Source organism: Periplaneta americana, chromosome 7, assembly GCF_040183065.1.
Source record: "Periplaneta americana isolate PAMFEO1 chromosome 7, P.americana_PAMFEO1_priV1, whole genome shotgun sequence".
Lineage (NCBI taxonomy): Eukaryota > Metazoa > Arthropoda > Insecta > Blattodea > Blattidae > Periplaneta > Periplaneta americana.
In genome coordinates this window covers 174366869-174388055 of record NC_091123.1, presented here as the reverse complement: position 1 = coordinate 174388055, position 21187 = coordinate 174366869, and the positions used below count along the sequence as shown (strand labels likewise).

The 21187-nt window shown below is 37.1% G+C and overlaps 2 protein-coding genes across 3 annotated transcripts in view; one reads left to right on the top strand and one right to left on the bottom strand.

The window, feature by feature from the left end:
- LOC138703769 (armadillo repeat-containing protein 8-like) overlaps nt 1-4655 on the top strand; it is a 47695-nt gene extending 43040 nt beyond the window's left edge. For both annotated transcript variants that reach the window (XM_069831934.1, XM_069831935.1), the window contains exons 12-13: nt 466-632; nt 4393-4655. In XM_069831934.1, the coding sequence (XP_069688035.1) occupies nt 466-632; nt 4393-4429 (204 nt within the window). In that variant the 3' untranslated portion in view covers nt 4430-4655. The remainder of the gene's footprint in view (nt 1-465; nt 633-4392) is intronic.
- Nucleotides 4656-18246: 13591 nt separating this feature from the next.
- Nucleotides 18247-21187, bottom strand: part of Setx (Senataxin) — a 92690-nt gene continuing 89749 nt past the window's right edge. Inside the window, exon 20 of the mRNA XM_069831933.1 lies at nt 18247-18810. Coding sequence (XP_069688034.1) covers nt 18673-18810 — 138 coding nt within the window. The 3' untranslated portion in view covers nt 18247-18672. The remainder of the gene's footprint in view (nt 18811-21187) is intronic.

Genomic DNA, 21187 nt, shown 5'->3' with positions numbered 1-21187 from the left:
CACACGACAAAAACGGTGATGCAGACTTTAATACAAGTAATGTTCAATAAAAGTGTAGTAATGTGCTCTCAACAAACATGTCCCCTGCATAATGTGGCAACTTTTCACTGTCTCTCTCTGTATAAAAAAAGTAACTTTATATGATGGTACATAGTTAAGGGATAAAAATTAAATATTTCAACATTTTATTTGTTTCATTGTAAATATCTTATAAAAATGTATCAAAAATGTTTTCAAAAGATAAAAGGTATACAGACAATTGAAGTCTATGGCAAGTCACTGTGCTAGCCATTTGGCAACATACATCCCTTAATAATATAAACTGTTGCAAATTCCCTTGAAGTATTGCAAGCTATGGGGTCATCTTTGTCTAGAAGTTACCTGTGAGGAACTGTGATAATTAGTCACAACAGAATTATGTAATTAAGATGTTTTTATCATGAAATGAAATTTCCTTTCCCGCAGATGCACTCAAATGTGAAGTTACAGATTGCAGCCATCTTTTGCATTTCAAACCTGGTGTGGAGGGAAGAGCCGGGTTCAAGCGAACGCCAAGCTAGACTGCGAGATCTTGGAGTGTACAAATTGCTTCAGCAGCTCATCATGACTTCTGACACACTCCTGTTTGACAAGTATGTATAAAACTGAAATGTCATTTTCAATTAAACACGGTGCAATAATATGTTGTTGTTTTCTAATGCCAGGCGTTTGACAATAAAGTCGTTTGACCTCTTGCACTCCAATATTTTTCAAAGATATTATCATGACCAGCCACTGAAGCACAGATTTTGAGGTGTTCCGAATCCATTTCTTGATTTGAGTTGCACAATGGGCAGTTAGGGGACTGATATATTCCAATTCTATGCAGGTGTTTGGCCAAACAATCATGGCCTGTTGCCAATCTAAATGCAGCTACAGACGATTTTCGTGGTAAATCGGGAATTAACTGTGGATTGTGATGCAGAGAGTTCCATTTTTTCCCTTGGGATTGAGTTATCAAATTTTGTTTGTTGAAGTCTAAGTATGTAGATTTAATAAATCTTTTCACAGAGTAATATGTAGATTTAGTAACAGGTCTGTAAGTTGCAATGCTGCCCTTCTTTGCTAAAGCATCCGCATTCTCGTTTCCCAAGATTCCACAATGGGATGGTATCCATTGGAATACAATTCTTTTATTGAGTGATATTAATTGAGAGAGCATTTTAGTTATTTCTGCTGTTTGAGATGAAGGTGTGCGTGTTTAGAGACTATTGATAGAATAGCTGCTTTGGAGTCTGACAATATAACTGCATTCCTAAATTTATTGATGTGGCATAGAAGATTCCTGCGACATTCACTTATTGCAATGATTTCACCATCAAAACTTGTTGTTCCATATCCAAGAGATCTATAAAGTCAGAAGAGACAGCACGTAACACCTGCACCGGCACCTTGTTCTCTGGAGATCAAGGATCCGTCAGTGTATAAATGAAGCCAGTTTTGTGGAGGGTACCTAATATTAATTGTCTCTAAAGACAATTGTTTCAGTATTTCAGTGTTTACTTCTGATTTCAGTATTTCTTCTGTTAAATTTAGATTATATTCTATATTCAATAGAGTTAAAGGGTTTGGTTTAATTTGTAAGTTTTCTTTTAAATTCGGGATATTGATTTTCTGTTTTAATTCTTGAACAATGGATATGAAACTTTTTTGAGTTTTCAATCTACAGAGAGAACTGTATGAATGCCAATTGTTTCCTGGTAATCTGATAAGTTTTTCATATTGAATCAGTGCTTTTTCTTCTATTGTCATTTTGATGCTGTTAATATTAGTGAGGAATCTCATAGAATCTATTGGAGTTGTTTGGATTCCACCAGTAATGAGTCTGAGAGCTTGGTTTTGAACTGCAGTAATATAAAGACGCAATTAAACATCTTGAACTAGATAGTGGAGGTAGCGCTCCAGAAGTACAGTACAGTAGAACCCCGATTACCCGTCACTCTATTAATCAATTGGTGGATTATCAAATGAAGTTTTGTACATTTTCTATTGGTTATTACAAGCCTTCACCGGTGCACAGTATGCAGTAGGAATGATGTCACTTTATGGAATGGGTTGAATAGAACAGAAACAGTTTCTTGTGGTGTTTCCAACTTGTAAAATAGTCGCTCTCTGCCTAAACAAAATGACCCCTAGAACTCCACACAAATGCAAACCCATGGACCATTCAGTCACTGGTCTTACTGTATAACATTTATGCAAAATGTTTTCCACGGATTTCAAAATAAAACGCGTTGTGGTATCGAAAAAGAAGTGCAAAAAACTGAGCAGTTTTGGAAAGGGTAAACTGTGTCTCATCTTGCATCAGAATACGAGATCAGCATTATGACAGTGTGCGATTTAATAAAAAAAACAAACAAGGTTAAAGTGCTATATATTATTGTATTTAATAGTGTTTATGAGTTGTAAGCAACATAATATTGTAAATAGTGTAGTGTGAAGATGCAAGTGAATAATTTCGAGAGAGGCCATGATTGTTAGGCCAAACACCTGCATAGAATTGGAATATATCAGTCCCCTAACTGCCCATTGTGCAACTCAAACCAAGAAATGGATTCGGAACACCTCAAAATCTGTGCTTCAGTGGCTGACCATGATAATATCTTTGAAAAATATTGGAGTGCAAAAGGTCAAATGACTTTATTGTCAGGCATTAGAAAATAACAACAACATAATTTCAAGAGAAAAATTGTTCCAAGGCCGGGTATTGAACCCGGAACAATTTTTCCCTCGAAATTATTCAAATCAACTTTACAGGGAGTTATACCTGACAGCTTGATTTGCAAAACTGTAAGTGTATAAAAGAGTGATGGAACGGAGAAAAATTCTCTCCGGCGCCGGGATTTGAACCCGGGTTTTCAGCTCTACGTGCTGATGCTTTATCCACTAAACCACGCCGGATACAACCCCGACGCCGGTTAGAATCGTCTCAGATTAAGCTCCATCTCTTGGGTTCCCTCTAGTGGCCGCTCTCTGCACTACGTCATAGATGTCTATGAACGCAGGACCGAAGTCCATACATGTGTTGAGGTGCACTCGAATGAGTGACTGGTTGGCCGGGATCCGACGGTATAGGCGCCGTCTTTAAATCACGAAGTGATTTATTACACATATCATATATATTTTGATGTACCGAAGTACATATGATATTTCCATGCAGATATTCTGCGTCATCATATGATGAAAGAGTGATGGAACGGCATGGCTTAGTGGATAAAGCATCAGCACGTAGAGCTGAAAACCCGGGTTCAAATCCCGGCGCCGGAGAGAATTTTTCTCCGTTCCATCACTCTTTCATCATATGATGACGCAGAATATCTGCATGGAAATATCATATGTACTTCGGTACATCAAAATATATATGATATGCGTAATAAATCACTTCGTGATTTAAAGATGGCGCCTATACTGTCGGATCCCGGCCAACCAGTCACTCATTCGAGTGTACCTCAACACATGTATGGACTTCGGTCCTGTGTTCATAGACATCTATGATGTAGTGCAGAGGGCGGCCACTAGAGGGAACCCAAGAGATGGAGCTTAATCTGAGACGATTCTAACCGGCGTCGGGGTTGTATCCGGCGTGGCTTAGTGGATAAAGCATCAGCACGTAGAGCTGAAAACCCGGGTTCAAATCCCGGCGCCGGAGAGAATTTTTCTCCGTTCCATCACTCTTTCATCGTATGATGACGCAGAATATCTGCATGGAAATATCATATGTACTTCGGTACATCAAAATATATATAATATATATGTAAGTGTATAGTTTATGAAAATATTTTATGATATGGATTATCTGATTTTTTTTCATTAACTGTTCAATCCATCCCCTTCATTACTACGGATAATAGAGGTTCTACTGTAAATAATAAAGTTTCGAATATCAATTTTAATGTTGAAATTGTTCAGAATTAGGCTTTTGGGTATTCCACCATGCCCTGGAACTTGGCTTTTCCAACATTTAGAAACTACCAGCCTGGCATAACAAGTGCAACAGAGTAGGCAACTCCTCAGGGCTTACCTTTTGCCCTGATGAGATGGAACCTGTATGTAGTTCCGAAATATCAAGTTCCAGGACACGGTGAAATACCCAAAAGCCTAATTCTAACCAGTCACCATGAAATCCTAAAAACTTACGTTACAGTATTTAACCTGTATATGACCTTCAGATTCTGCCAATATTTCTGTTATCTTCAACTTATTTTACTTTTTATAATAAATAATTTCTCTGTATTTGTTATCTATTTGACACAGTTGAACAAAGTTTGCCTCAAAATTCATTAACAAAAATGAAATTCCATGACCATGGCCATTAACTTGTTTAACATAAGTATTCTTTTTTTTTTTTTCCAGGGTAAAAACAGCCATGACACAATTTTCAGATGCGTGATGGTCGTTGTGGTAGTTACAATAAGCTTGCATTCTTGATGGTTTCCTATGTAACACTACATAGGTTGTGGTATCTTGAAACATGACATTCTTTCTCACATTGTCATATGAATCTTTCTAATTAATACTTTTTTTTTAAGTTTATTCTTCATTTTGTGAGATAATTTAATTTAGACAGCTGTTCATTTTACGTGTGATCTTAAATAAATACATTATTATTGCTACTATCAGTTTCATTATCTTTACTGTTTGTGTCCCATCATCGTTCTTTTCAGTGAGGGATGTTTTTTATGGCAAAGGTAAGTCCTCCAAACCGCCAGTATTTGATCTTGGGAACTTTTATTATACAGAGTCTTATAGCTCTGGAATTGGAACCTTCAGCAGGTTGAAGATCCGCTTCCACTTACTGGAATTGAACCAAATCGAAAGGAAACGTCTGCCTGCACTCACATCTAGTGGAATCAAATTGAACCGAATCATGTCCGGTTTAAAATGGATGGCGTAATAGCTTCAGCACAGTTATGTAAGATAGAATAAATAACCAAAATAAGAAAAGTAAATACAGGATTCATGATATTTTTAACTAGGGATACACATGGAAAATTTTCCACTCTATCTTATGAGAGATGAAACAAAATTCCGTCCTTTTGCCCTTCTTTGGATTTTAATTCCTATCTGTTGCTTCAGTTAATTTACTTATTTGAATAATTACAATAGTACTTTTATGCTTTGTCATATAATAGCGGATAATTCTGAACAAGATTTATTTTTTTCTCCGTTCATATTATTAAACTAGATGTACCCGTGCGCTCCGCTGCACCCGTTAGAAATAAATATAAAGTAATTACATAATTAAAATAGGACATTTGATCCAGGGAACATTCGTGTTTGATAGAAGGATAAATCGTTTATTATGTTAATTTAAATCGTATTAAAAAAATTAAAATGCGATCATTTTCATCCAGAGACCACTCATTTGGTCATAAAAATTATTTTAGGAAATACAGGAAACGAAAACCTATCAAGTTTTCTGTGCATAAGAAGCTATTTTAATCTTACCAGTCCTCAATTCACTCAGAAGTTACTGTAATAACATTATAGCATTATGTCCATACAAAGAAACTACACTTTCCAATGGTGAATTAATAATTAATTATACAAATCGGTTAATTTAGCTTCCAATATTACTTCATACAAATACAGAAACATTATCTGTAGGCTATGTTTCATAGCTTTCGATTGTTGTTGTCCAAAGCCCCTTATAGACGAAGTCATTTGTTTTTTATTTCATTACACCGCCTTAGATGGCGGTTATTGTAATTTTGAAACTCATTTATCTCATTAAATATCAGTCCTATCAAAATTTTGCATGGAATAAAACTTATCGGAAATTATTTTTAAAGAAACTTTTGTTATGCAATATTTTTCATGAAAATTAATAATAAGGGAGATATTTCGATTTATTTAATTCAAGCCCCCTTATAACCTCCCTTTTAAATAAAATATTTTGAATGCCATATAGCCTAAATTCTAAGCTACAACGAACTTAATTTATATTCCAATTTTCATATAAATCGGTTCAGCCATTATCACGTAAAAAGGTAACAAACATATAGACAGACAGACATACAAACAAAAATTTCAAAAAAGCGATTTTCGGTTTCAGGGCGGTTAATTATATATGTTAGGACCAATTATTTTTGGAAAATCGAAAATTACCAGAAAAATTTCGGCTACAGATTTATTATTAGTATAGATTGTAATTTTCTGTATACTTACATAGTACTACTTCATCAATAACTTTCAATAAACAAATTACGTATCAAAAATGAATATTGCTCATTTGTTTTTTCACAAAGCTTTATGCAAACATATGATCATACCCGAAACGAGAAGTTCTGTTCTGGCAGTGGAATACATATTCTAGCTCATGAATTCGACTGATTCAATGCGCCACTTTCTGCCATCTTCATTTAAATAAATTGTGAAGAAGAATTCTGTTCGATTCAATTCCGCTAAGTGGGAGCGGGCTTTAAGCACAGCGGGACCTCATAAAGACATGGACCAATTCCTTTAAGTGAGGCTGTCAGAGTTGCTATCTTTGATCTGCCACAATTTTTCTTGTTCCCACTTTTATCTTTGAATTTCTTTATACCAAATTACTACAGGTGAATGATTACTGTGCTGGCCATTGTAGCCAAGATTTGAGATGCACCAAACCTCCTTCAAAAATAGAATTCCTGTATCCAAACTAGCAGTCTTGGCTGCATCTGGAGGCACTAGGGAACAACCAATCACCAATTTTAAAACTTTAAACCCCCAGCAGTGCCTCCCCTAATATTTTACTAGAATACAATATGACAGTATTAATTCCAGGTGAATTAAGATCACAGACAAGTTATAGCAAATGACAAACATTTTTTCCTTTTATATTAATTTTACTATTCAGCCAATAGCAAAGTAATATAAATTCGAAACACTGTTAACTGTTATTAATAAAAACTACTACTCTACAAATAATCTTGTACACAGTAGATTGCAGGGAAATGAATTAGCGGATTTATTTTCAAAGGAGAGAACATTAAAAAAATATATCAAAAACCTAAGCGTGAAAGTACAAGCACAGTCTAGTATATACAGTTACGAAGCTCAATACGTAGTAAATATGCAAACATTAGATAGTTGCTCACCACTAGGATCACTACTATCGCCTCATTACAGACAATGCGAAATAGTACCGGCACAGTCTATTGTTTCTAGCATCCTCAAAACTCTAGCTTCGTGACTGTATATTGTAGACTGTGAAGTCATGGTCCATCCTAATGCATCTGTTCCAGATTTACTTACTCCTTTTCAGGTGGGAAGAGGTTTCTATAACAGCCAATAAACGCAAATGCATGTGCAATGAAGTCTTTCCCTCTCCCCTCTCTCTTCCCCTCCCCCACAGCTTCAAATAAACATTCTCATTCAAAATTAATATTAGACACCAGACAGCAAGTACAACAGTTATCCATTTTAGGAAAACAAATCAAATTTCCAGTGGGTACCATCACATACAGGAACTGAAGGAAATGAGAAGGTGTATCTCTGGCAAAAAAAAAAAAAAAAAAAAAAAGGGAACCTGACTTATTCAAAACAAAACACTTCTGAATATTGAGTCCACAAAAAAATAAATAAATAAGATGCAAAACAAACAAAACAAAGGAAAAATTCTTTAAAGAAACACTTTTGGACCCAAGATCTGGAACAACATATTGTAACTTTTTTTTACAAAACAATAATGTAATTTTATTGTTTCAACAATAATTACTTTCTATAATTGAACGTAAACACCAGTCTGTCTACAATGGGATTTCCACTCCACACAGTAACACAGTATTCGTTATTGCACTCCACAGACGACAATGACAATTTACTTGGATTATTGAGAACAACAATGTACTGTTAATTTTAACTAATGTTCACAAAGCACTATTTACAACACAGAACTGTCAGTTCTCAGTTCACAGTTCGTTTGCCTTGGCTAGTTCTTCTAGCTCAGTCATTCAAGTTCACAGTATCTCGAACCCAAGACCTTCAGAGACAATCCACTGAACTTCGAACTCAGGTCCCCCAACTGCGGTCTACTGCACTCAAACTCAGGACTTCGGACGCTCACACAGCTGCGGACACAAGACTGGCTGGCTTGCTGTCCAATGACAACAACAACAACTGCTGAAGTTCACTCGCGTGTCGTATTTTATAACCAAACCATAGTTTCGAGAAATTACGATTTCGCGATCTACCAGCTGCTTACTTCCCCATGTCCGCGCCCCCCTCTTACGTCTGTCCCCTCCAGACCCGAGCGGCCGCAACCTTCTTCGCTGCATCGCTCGTTTTCTCGTGCACCCCCGACCTCTGTGGGACGCGATCGACTCCCGACTGTCACAATATAAACTACAAGGGAAGAGAGCAAAAACAAACCAAGAAGAGAGCCCACAGCTATTTTTCATCTAAACATCGGTCATTGTCTTGTGGCCCACTTGCACAAAATAGGCATTTATAATTCCTGATCTGCACTCAAGAGGAAAAAGTTAGGAACAAGGATCACCATATGAAATGCAGGAAACTTATCCATCTGCAGCCTCTAGAAAATTTGACCAAACTACTGGGTGTTCATTTCAAAGTGTGTCATGACGTCACTGTTGGGTCACCGATTTGAAGCGAGTTTCAGATTTTATGTCAGAGAAGTTGCCTATTATTTAAGGCGTTCTTCAATCTGAACTTGAGAACGTGTACGGCATAACTTGAACGTCGTAGCAACAGATGGCGGTCTGTACGGTCTGTGTGCTGCCATAACGTCTTTCGAACTGTGTTTTGCGCCGGCAAGTCGTACGCAGGGTATTTGTTATCATCGGTTGCGTACGGTAACATTCCACAACACAAATCAAATGCTCCATGTCCATGTTGACCGTCGAAGTTAATGTCAACAAATACGTAAGTAATCGTCTTAACCCTCTCCCCATATCCCGACAGTACGTATTTCCAAACAGTTCACATTCCTGCCACTACCGGCGTTACCGTATGTATCGGTACGTACTCTTCAGAATGAACGCCGTACTTGCTAGGCAACTTCTCTGCCTCACAGGTTATACACCTCTGCGGAAGTGTAGGAAATTGAATTCTCTAGGCTCATAGGCTAGCCACATGATGGCATACAGCGAGCCATGACACATTTTGAACTGAACACCCAGTACATTGAGAAGCCAGAATCCAGCAGTCTGCCATTAGAAAACACCATCATCATCTTCAGGCTATGCAAAATATTGTTTTCAGAATAAAAGGGCTTTTAACTTATATAAAGCAATTACAAGTCAACACATGTCACTATAAACTAATACAAGAAAATTTAGTCCGGAAGTATTCTTGTTGACTTAATATATATTGTATAGAGTGATTACAATTTATCATATTTATTAATTTTTATGTCACCAATGAGAATTATAACTTGCTTGCCTCAGTGAGAATCCTATTGTAGGTTGATGTGTCTATTGTGGAGAGCATCAAATCTGTCTAAGATGGCGTCCTTGTTGAGGTTCGTGGGGCTCGACTGCCATTCGGTTATGGAGGTATGTTCTTATATTCCGCTTACACAAAAATGAACTTTCACACAAAGCACTAGAAGATGCAATAACAGCTAGTTTGTATATTTAATGAAAAACTGAAATTATTTTAAAAATTTCTTTTCACTCACTTTGAGATTCATAGCAAGTTATTGTCATAGGAAGAAGTTTCATTTCCACTTGACACTATCTGTATCATAATGGTAATGTTCGGCAAATGGCTTTAGATCTTCATATGCTAGGAAGGTGGAGTTTCTGGATGTAAAGCACTTATTCCACTAAGGCTGGAGCTAATTACGGTAAATCTTCTGTTCGGTTCTCAAATTGTCCTTCAATTATTGGAATATAAGTCATCTTCTAGAGTTTCTCGTCTAGCCTATTGGGTAGCTGTTCTGTTACAATATATTTGTACAGGGTGAGTCAGAAAGAACGGATGGATTTCACATGGCAAGAAAATTGTAAGAATTCACCAAATCAAAAATGTATTGTTATCAACAGATTCACCAATACATGCAATTTATTTATGGAAAACAACATCATCCATATGATGTCCTTGGCTTTCAATACAGGCATCGAGGCGTTTTTTGAAGTTCGCCATCACTTTCACAGTTATGCCACGATTTCTTCACGAATCGCCATCTTCAGTTCGTCCAGTATATGTGATCGATGTTTACAAACTTACGCCTTCAAATGGTACTTAAAAAAGAAGTCGCAGGGCGCGAGATCTTACCGTAGCCTCGGACAATCTCAGTGCAATAGCATGTTTGCCAGCTGATCTTTGAGGTGGCAGGTGTACACACGCTCCGTGTTCGTCCAGGTGATTTCTTCTTTAATGTTGAACCTGTGGCACGAAATGAAGCCACACACCGCAAAATTTTATTCCGAGTTGGAATCCTAGCGTGACATCCGATGTCGAAATGAGTCCTGAGTGACGATAGCAGACTCTTCATTTTTCAAAAATGTCTCTACGATGAAAGCATATTGTAAGTCAGACCAACACCATGTTCTCAACTGAAACTGCATTCTCTGGCTGAACCAACAGTCGTGATCCCCCTCACTGTAAATGTTATGTTTTATTTAACGACGCCCGCAACTGCAGAGGTTATATCAGCGTCGCCGGATGTGCTGGAATTTTGTCCCGCAGGAATTCTTTTACATGTACATTTCAGTAAATTTACTGACATGAGCCTGTCGCATATAAGCACACTTAAATGCCATCGACCTGGCCCGGGATCGAACCCGCAACCTTGCGCATAGAAGGCTAGCTCCCTCACTGTATCCCTCCCCTCACTGCATATCAATAGTTTGATTTATTTTATTTTATTGAGTTATTTTAAGACGCTGTATCAACATCTAGATTATTTAGCGTCTGAATGATATGAAGGTGATAATGCCGGTGAAATGAGTCCGGGGTCCAGCACCGAAAGTTACCCAGCATTTGCTCCTATTGGGTCGAGGGAAAACCCCGGAAAAAACCTCAACCAGGTAACTTGCCCCAACCGGGATTCGAACCCGGGCCATCTGGTTTCGCGGCCAGACGCGCTGACCGTTACTCCACAGGTGTGGACTCAATAGTTTGAAATCCATCTGTTCTTTCTGACTCACCCTTTATAAATGTCGTGGAAGTCGTCTCTTTTGTGGAGAATAGACAACTCCAGATATAGTGAACCTCTGCGGACTTGCATATTTCACTCACTATATCCGAGGTTCACTACATGCAAAGTGTCTTTCCCTTAACCTTAAATGACAGAAATCAATGAAATTGTGAACAAGAAAATAAAATATTTCATTTTTGTGGAATGGATTACACTGTATACTGTTACTCACAGTAAATTTGATTTACTTAAACTATGCTGTCGACCCACGTCCGCTTGCGAAAGACCACGTTCAATGTCATAATATTCACCTTATCTTCCAAAGGAAACACTTTATGTTTCGACATTTTTATACAGTATATTCACTGTTGGAACACTAGAGCAGGCTTGCAGAACCCGTAAGTAGGAGGACTTCATCAGCCTCACACCACTTCTGTTGGGGATGATCGACTTCTACTACAAGCAACTATATAGAACACAATGACCACACTGGTAGAAAAGGTGGGTGGGGTAGAAGGGGTACGAAGGCAGTCGCTCTGAGGAGCTACAGTTCTGCAGGTCTGCACTAGAGATAGATCAGGTAGAAATGACAAACGCTGTTATGGTGTGACTGCGTACTCAACCTTGGAATTTCCCGGGTCACTTAATGGAAACTGGGAGAGGGTTGATGGAGTTTGAAAGCCATCGAAATGTTACCTTCATTTATGCTCTGGACATAATGTCCGTTCCCTTTTAATAAAAGAAGGCAATTTCATTTTCCGTTGTTTTGATGCTATCCGTCATAATGGAAATGTTTCTGAGAACAAAAGGCAACCCTTTGACGGTGGATTAGAAATAACAGTAGCGTAGTGTGCTTGAGAACAGAATGGCAATCCTTCGACGGTGGAGTAAGGCAAGGTTGTCATGCATTGCCTGGATTTACAGTACAGCTCATTGTCTAGGAATGACTAATCCTACCTTTGAGTTATGATAACTGATGTAAAGCTTTGGTAGGCTTATACATCCACTGGAAAAATCCCAGTGAAGGATCTTCATTCTGTTCAATCAGTTTCCTCATGTCGTCCCATTCCCATTCCTGCTCCTTTGTTCCTTGTTGCTGCTTCAAAAAGTTGATTATTCTAGCATTTTCATTTTGTCAGCTTTTACTCATGTTTCGGCAGTTTCTTCACGCTCATCCTTTTTTTTTTTTTTTCTATAAACTCGCCTCGTTTCGTCAGGGTAGGCAGCATGCACCTCTTCATCTGCTTGTTTGGATTGCTGAGAAGAATTCACATTGCTAACTCAATTTCGATTTTTCATTTGTGGCATCGCAAATTCCATTTATTTCTGGTAATCACAGCTGGTCCACAATAAACCGGGAACGGAAACGACGAGAACGAGAACGGAAATATTGTTAAAATAAAATAAATGTATTTAGCATTATTTCCGATCTCGTTGTCGTTTCCGGTTTATTGTGAACCAGCCTTTATCCTCTTCTGCCCAGTAGTTTTCTGCCTCTTCAATGCTTTCCGCACTGTTAATTTTTTTTCCATACACAGACACTTCATTTGAACATTATTCCACACATACTGTCTTCCTCCGACGAGTTCAGCGCTGGACCTGAGGTATTCTTGCCATCGGTGTGGGGGGTTGCAGGTAGATTCTTTTGTAGCTACAGCCAAGCCGAGCTGAGCGGAGTGGGAAGTATTAATCATCCAAAAATATGCAGTCTTCAGTTTGTAGTAGTGTGTGAATATTTCATATAAATATTGTTTACCTAGGCCTATATGGTTTTGTTATTAATATATTAACGGTCTTACTAATAAACCGTGTATAGTTTTTATACGAGACTTATGCAGCACTGAGACAGAAAATGTTACTAATAAACCATGCATAAGTGATGGATGTATAAACAGTCTGTAACTATACAATGGGAATTGCTTTGCAGTAATTATATACATGAAACCCCTTGTTTAAGCGTTGTATATAGAGAAAAAATAGCCGCCCCTCTAACAGTTGTTTGTATCGACTGTCATTAGATGATGGTTACCTTGTAACCACAGAAGAACAAACCAAAGAGCACAAAATAATTAGAATAATATTGCTCTATCTCGTACTCTTAGACCAAAATATAGTGTTGTAATCGATCAGAACCAGTTGTACTATCGATATTTAACACGCCACACTAGAGCGCTCTACCGGATGCAATAGAGAACTTCAGATATTCTATTACCTTTCATAACGAAGTAATGACGAAACTATGACGCAACTGTGTAACAGTTATACTGTTATACACGACATATGTAGTGATTATTAGTAAGGAATTTACACATGACTTATAAACGAGCTACTCATCGTATAAGTATAAGACAGTTAAACGTCTGTATATAGAGTTTTTATTAGTAAGACCGTAAATATATTGTTGCAATTTTTGCTCAAACATCTCCCTGATTTTAGCTATGTTAATATTATATGAATTACTCATATTAAATATTTCACCGTTACAAGTCATTTTAAGGAAACATGCTGTGGAAAAGTTTTTGGTTTTATTCTATTGGAATTTTAGAATATGTGTGATTGGTATCGTGAAAAACAGATTCCTATAATGTCATGCGAAAATCATTTGTTGGTGATATCTTAAAATATAAATCAAATAGTTTTACTTCTCAAGTGAGTTCAGCAGTACAGTATATTTAAATTGATTACTTTACAAATTTAATTCAATTCTACTAATCACTAAATCGTATAGTATAATTCTTCTTTTCATTTATATTATTGTAGTTGTATTAAGATTTTTCTTTTTATTTATTTTATTGTATTTGTATTTCTGGTGGTGTGATGGCCTTAACTTCACCTGAATAAATAAATAAATAATAAATAAAATTTTCCACAATACTTTCCTTCTCTGAACACAGAAGTACGAATGGTTGTATCTCTATCTCACCAAAAATACGTTAGAAAACTAATAGGCATACTGCTCTCATAAATCGGGCGAATGTTTTCAGTATGATTGTATCTCCTTCCAGACTGCCGCTGTCACTGTCCCCTCCCATTCCAGTACCGCGCTAGACTAGTCGGAACCGCATTCCTCTCAGCACTAAACTCCTCAGAGGATGACAGTACTGTAGTTTTGTGTTTCATACTGGCATAGCTTGCCATTTTCCTAATCATGAAATTACAACTGATTACTATTATTATTAGATCAGAGAAAAATAATTCATTGACGCCTATGAATTACTTTTAGTGTCACTTGGTCCTTCAACCAAAAACAGTCTGACCACACTGTTTTATGCAATAATGTTTTAAAATAGAAATCATGAAGTATCCCATGTTTTATTGCAATACGTTTTCAGGCATCTCTTTTAAGTCCATTGTCTTTGTAGACAGTTGCTTGTATATTTCATACATCTGGGTAACACCTGACAGTCTCAGTAAACTGTACTGTTTCCATTTCTAGAGAAAATCGATACCGGTACTGTAGAAAACCCAACGACGTAAATGTGAAGACTTAACAAGAAACCTGCATGATTGAGCTCAAGGAGATCCACTGAAGCCACGCCAGACTCAGTAAATCGGTGACTGCTTTCAAGATACAATTATGTGCACACACACAATATGTCTCAAATATCCAGAAATAGAACTAGATAGAGGTGTGGAATTGTACAGCCAAGTACCTAAAGCCAATACCTGGACTATCTAAATCTGAATGGGTAACCTGCCTCAAAATGAATGCCAATTTAGCAGCAGTTAGAGGAGTACCTGGTCGCTCTTTGGACGGATCCCGGTGCAGACATGGCTGTCCGGAGACTGAAACCCTTGCCCACGTCCAAGGTCAGTGTAACAGAGGTTTACTCCTCCGTAATGCCAGACACCATCATGTACAATCCTTAATTGCAACTTCTTTAAGAAAAAAGTCTTGGATAGTAGAAGAGGTAGTTTTTTGCCTTGCTACTAATGGCTCCTCTAAACTATTTCCAATCAAAGATTGAAGTAGATGTAAACAAAACCGAAATGTATTACTCCGCAATCGCAAGCTAGCTACCAAAGCAGCCACCAGGGCACATTATTTTCAGCAAGTGAGCACGCAGGGCAGCCACCGTCTGATATATTGCAGACATTTCAACACATTCATTGAACTAACCCATAAAATGCTCACAGAGGGTTAATATTTATTATTTCTCTACTGGGAATAGTGGATTTTCTTTTTCTGTAGATTCGTGATTAAATGTTATTCTTTGAATAGTGGAGAATTTCTTTAATCCTACAGAAATTTATTTGAGGCTGGCAACACTGAATCTCGCACTGTGTTATACCAGCTGTGCTGATGTGCTCTGTGAAGCTGCAAGTCACCTTGGGAGGGACTTAATGCCTATTACGCATGCGCGTTGCCATAATACACGTTACAATGATTTAACACGCAATGTCTGAAACTACTAATATAAACATGTTGTTTAAATCGTAAGAAAGTGTTCTTATAAGCATGTTTAATTTACTCATATTCCATGTATATTATATACATTTTATTATTTTAGAAGGAACTATTTTAATATGAGGAAGAAGATGACAAGTATGAGTTTGGAGGCGTTGTGCGTCCAATAGCCAATCAGGAACCATTATGCCACGTGCATTTATTTACATTTACTTCAATCTTTAGCTGGAAAGAGTATAGATATACGAGGTCTGTCTAAAAAGTATCCGACCTTTAGCCAGAAAAAATATTTCAAATACCTGACGGGGTTGGGACCCTAATCACCTTCAAAGTAGGCCCCTTGTGCTTGCACACACTTAGCCCACCGATCCTTCCACTGCCGGAAACACCTCTGGAAGTCTTCTTTTGGAATGGTGTTCAGCTCCGTCGTCGCATTCCGCATTATCTCTTCTCTACTCTCAAAATGGGATCCTTTCAGTGGTGTCTTCAATTTTGGAAACAACCAGAAGTCGCAAGGAGCCAGGTCTGGAGAGTAGGGAGGTTGGTGAACGGTTGTAATTCCATGTTTGGCCAAGAAAGTGTGTATCAATTGGGATGAATGTGCGGGGGCGTTGTCGTGATGCAAGTGCCAGTTGTTCGCCGTCCACATGTCTGGTCTTTTGCGCCGAACTGCATCACGGAGTCGCCGGAGAACATCGTGATAGTACTCCTTTGTCACCATTTGTCCTTCTGGTGCGTATTCGTGATGCACAATTCCACGGATATCAAAGAAAACAGTCAGCATCACCTTGATTTTGCTTCGCACCTGCTGCACTTTCTTCGGCCTTGGAGACTCGGGATGCTTCCATTGCGACGACTGTCTTTTTGTTCCTGGGTCGTACCCGTACACCCATGACTCATCTCCAGTTATCACGGTGTTCAGAAACCCAGGATCAGTGTTGGCGGTGTCCAGAAGGTCCTGTGCAACGTCACGACGGAGGTCCTTTTGTTCCGGGGACAACAACTTGGGCAAGAATTTCGCAGCCACTCGGTTCATGTTCAAATCATCACGCAAAATTGCATGTGCAGAATCTTTACTCACTCCAACCTCTTCGGCAATCTCCCGCACGGTCAAACGACGATCTGCCATCACCAAATTTCGCACCCTCTCAACAACAGCTGCACTCCGAGCAGTTTGGGGCCTGCCACAACGCTGCTCACTCTCCGCTGATGTGCGGCCATCTTTGAATCGGTTGAACCACTCCTTAATTTGTGTTACACCCATCGCATCTTCCCCAAACACCTGCTGAATCTTACGAATTGTTTGACTTTGAGAATCACCAAGCTTTTGACAAAATTTGATGCAGTATCTTTGCTCAATTCGTTCAGTCATCTTGCGAGAAAACTAAATCCGACAAACACCTAGAACAGCACCTTACTTGGCGACCACCAGCCAGTGACTGACACAAGCGAATGCGGTGAAAAAATTCAAGCATGCGCATTACAGTTCCTCCTTCCACCATGCACAGTGGCGCCGCCTTAGAATCACAACTTTACGCGGGAAAAATTAAGGTCGGATACTTTTTAGACAGACCTCGTATTGACATCATAGCGTATTCCCAGACTACCAAGAAAGGTTATATAATTGATCCTACCATAAGGATTGCAACGGGGAGTAGCCAGCCGGAGGATGTCAATAAAGAAAAGATCAACATTTATCTGCCAACAGTTGATTACTTCAAAGCAAAATACCAGCTTGAAGACATTGAGGTGATTGGTCTTCTTATTGGAGCTCGTGGTGTGATTCCAAAGTTCTTTGAAAGCTTCAGGAAGACTTTTGAACTACCACAGACACTTACTGCTGACATCACAACTTCAGTTTTGAAACGCTCTTGCCAAATTCTGAGTCATCATATTCACTCTGTTTAATTTTTTTTTTCTTCACTTTATATTCATATATGTTTATTTTAATTTTCTTTCTACAAAATTTATGTAAACATTTAATATTGTAAAATTCATGTAGGAGAGTATACTGAGTCCTTCTGGGCTACATCCAATGGGAGGCAATTATTATTATTATTATTATTATATATATATTATTATATATAGTTAATGGCAGTATTTTGTAAATGCTGTATTTGCATAAAAAGTTAAATGTTGTACACCAAAAATTGTGACCTGATGGGTCATATTGTCAATAATTATAAAATCTACAGGAAAGTAAAATAAAACAGCTGTTTTGTCAGAGGTAGAAATGTATTCTCTATTGAGAACCATTTTATCAGCCACTCACTCACAGCCTCTTACTCCACTACCATCTATTACCAAGCTGTGTCAATTTTTTCCTTCCCTACATATGAGAATACATAAATATTATACATGCAACATCCGATAATTTCTAAAACAAAAAAAAACTTACAAATAGTACTGTATATTACAAGAGTTTCTTTGGTTCATAAAAACAACAAACTCGTATCCTACTTATTTTAGATTTATGAGAGAGAAGCTTGTGTAATATGCTTTCTATCACTTGACATATATATATACAAATACTAAAATAAGTTTGTATGTAAAAAATGTTTTAAATACATAATTAATTAAATAATATCATTTTCACTTGAGGCTGACAATTTACGTTATATTTACTACTGAAAAAAAAAAATCTATGGCATCCCATATTCATGTAGAAAAAAAGTAAACATGCTTCAATATCTCAGCAACCACTAACAGACTATTTTTAGCATTTTAATAAAAAAATGTATTCTCTGGTACTGGGAATGATTACAATATTACAATAATTTCTTTCTCTGATGACAGATTCGAAGTAACACATACTAGATTTTATCTTGAATAAAAAATAATTCTACCAATACACTTGATATATTGCTGTTCACAGTCAATCACAGGATTTTGAAATAGGAAATAAATAAATTAGGAAGTTACGTATTCCTTAGTATTTTAGAACTACAACTGCTGTCATTGCTTTAGAGAAATTCTGCTTGTTTCTGTCAGACATAAAATACACATTTCAAATAATACTAAACCTGAAATGCATTTATACTTACAGACAACCAAACACATTTTTATGTTTGAAGTCCACAGAAAACGTCATGATTACTGGGACAATGAACCAAATCAGTCAAAATGGTTTATTAATAACTCAAACCGGTTGCGTATTGGTCTCTCGCAGAACCATCTTCATAAGATCATCCTTGTTTCTAGCTAAAGTCAATGGCACATGCTTGAGCACATTTCGCTTCTCGGCATTTTCTAGAAGAGCCCGCCACATGTTGTCATTCTGAAATTAAGACACTCTATCATTTTCAAATCATATAGATTTTTTCCACTGTTTTATAATTTTTGTTTGGTCCTGGTGTACTAATTCATTGATTGCTGAATTGTGAATATGCTGAAAATCTCTTTCTAAACCCATATTGAAAGTTATAAATTTCGTTAATTTTATCAAGTAATTTTGTTATCCTAAGTAAATTCTTTCAAAAAATTTTTCTAGTTCACAAGTTATTGTTCTTGGCCTGTGACTATTTATATTATTTTTATTTCCTTTCTTATATAGTGGTAAGGCTATGTATAATTTAAAATGTCCAAGAAATACATCATTTTACATAGAGTAGTTAAATAAATATGCTGAGGGTCAGCCAACACATTTTAATAGCAATATGCGTTACAAGAGCGGTATGTTGAAGTTTTCACGTTCGAGGAAAAGTTTGAAAAAGCGAAATGTAGTCGAGCTTTTTTAATTTCCGAGAATTGAAAAAAAAACATACCGCTCGTGTATCGTACATTATTTTGTGCGAAGATTGTTTATTACATACCTGAAAGAGGAATTTCTAATTAGTTGCAATGAAATCTCCATCTTGGTTTCTGTTCAATGATGGCAAATTTGCAAAACAAAAATATCTATCTTCAACATTGTTACTTTAAAATGTTTTCTGTGTTTACTATACTCCAGCAGGCCGTGATATACGTCTGTCTTCCCCCCCCCCCCAGTCTATAAATGCGAACTTAAAACAAACGGTAAGGTTAATTTAATTTTAATTTAATTTAATAGTCTGACCCAATATTTTGGGTGTGCCCTGTGACACAGAAAAGCTCACAATAAAATTTAAAATGAAAAATTATATAAAGAGGTTTCAGACAAAAGTGAATAAGACATAAGAAAAAAAAATAGAACCAAGTGTAATGTAAACTGAATGTACACCATAAAGATGCTGACAAAATATCGCTACAGAAAATGATTTATTTTTCATTTTAATATCGTAACAATATTATTTATATAACATATTGCAGTAATAACATCGGCAAGTTTAATTTTGCCGGTCAAGGAGATGTTTAGAAATGGAAAATATCTTTGACATCTAATTCTGCACATTGAAATTAATTGTTACATTTGTGCAGTTATTCAGAGTCACTTTAGTGGAGTTGTAGAGTTTACTTAATTTTTGCAAATATTTAAAAACAATAATTAACAGTGCAATTTAAGTGAAATTGCAGTGGTAAGTTTCCAATTTATAATTATTACTATATTGAACGTCTCTAAAAATAATATGTTAAAAGCCTTACTTACTTACAAATGGCTTTTAAGGAACCCGAAGGTTCATTGCCGCCCTCACATAAGCCCGCCATCGGGCCCTATCCTGTGCAAGATTAATCCAGTCTCTATCATCATATCTCACTTCCCTCAAATCCATTTTAATATTATCCTCCCATCTACGTCTCGGCCTCCCCAAAGGTCTTTTTCCCTCCGGTCTCCCAACTAACACTCTATATGCATTTCTGGATTCGCCCATATGTGCTACATGCCCTGCCCATCTCAAACGTCTGGATTTAATGTTCCTAATTATGTCAGGTGAAGAATACAATGCGTGCAGTTCTGTGTTGTGTAACTTTCTCCATTCTCCTGTAACTTCATCCCGCTTAGCCCCAAATATTTTCCTAAGCACCTTATTCTCAAACACCCTTAACCTATGTTCCTCTCTCAGAGAGAGAGTCCAAGTTTCACAACCATACAGAACCGGTAATATAACTGTTTTATAAATTCTAACTTTCAGATTTTTTGACAGCAGACTAGATGATAAAAGCTTCTCAACCGAATAATAACAGGCATTTCCCATATTTATTCTGCGTTTAATTTCCTCCCGAGTGTCATTAAAAGCCTAAAGCAGTAAAATCAACATGTCACTTAAGTGGTAAGAAGAGAGAAATTGTTGTGTGTGTTTGGTTGAGAATACTGAATGTGGAATTTTAGACTTACCGCGGGTTGGTTTTGTGCGGAAACCAAGCAAATACGCACGATCTCGCACAAAATAATTTTGCACTGATTTCATCACATTCATTTAAATCTTATTTGGATATGATCTTCAATATTTCTTCACCTGTAGGTTCTAAAATGAATTACGAATTCATTTGAGTTATTGGTGTATGTACATACATGATTTAAGCTGAGGAATTTCGAGATCTCTTGTACATAAATACAGAGTGTAACAAAGAGTTATGTCAAAACTTTAGGGAAATATTTCCCACATGTAGAGGATGAAAATATGTTACATAAACATGGCTCCAGAAACACTTTATTTCAGTGTTACAGCTTGTTTTCTACAATTATTCCTCCCCCAGTTTACAAAGAAGAGCTTGTTTACGAACAGCTTGTAATCTGA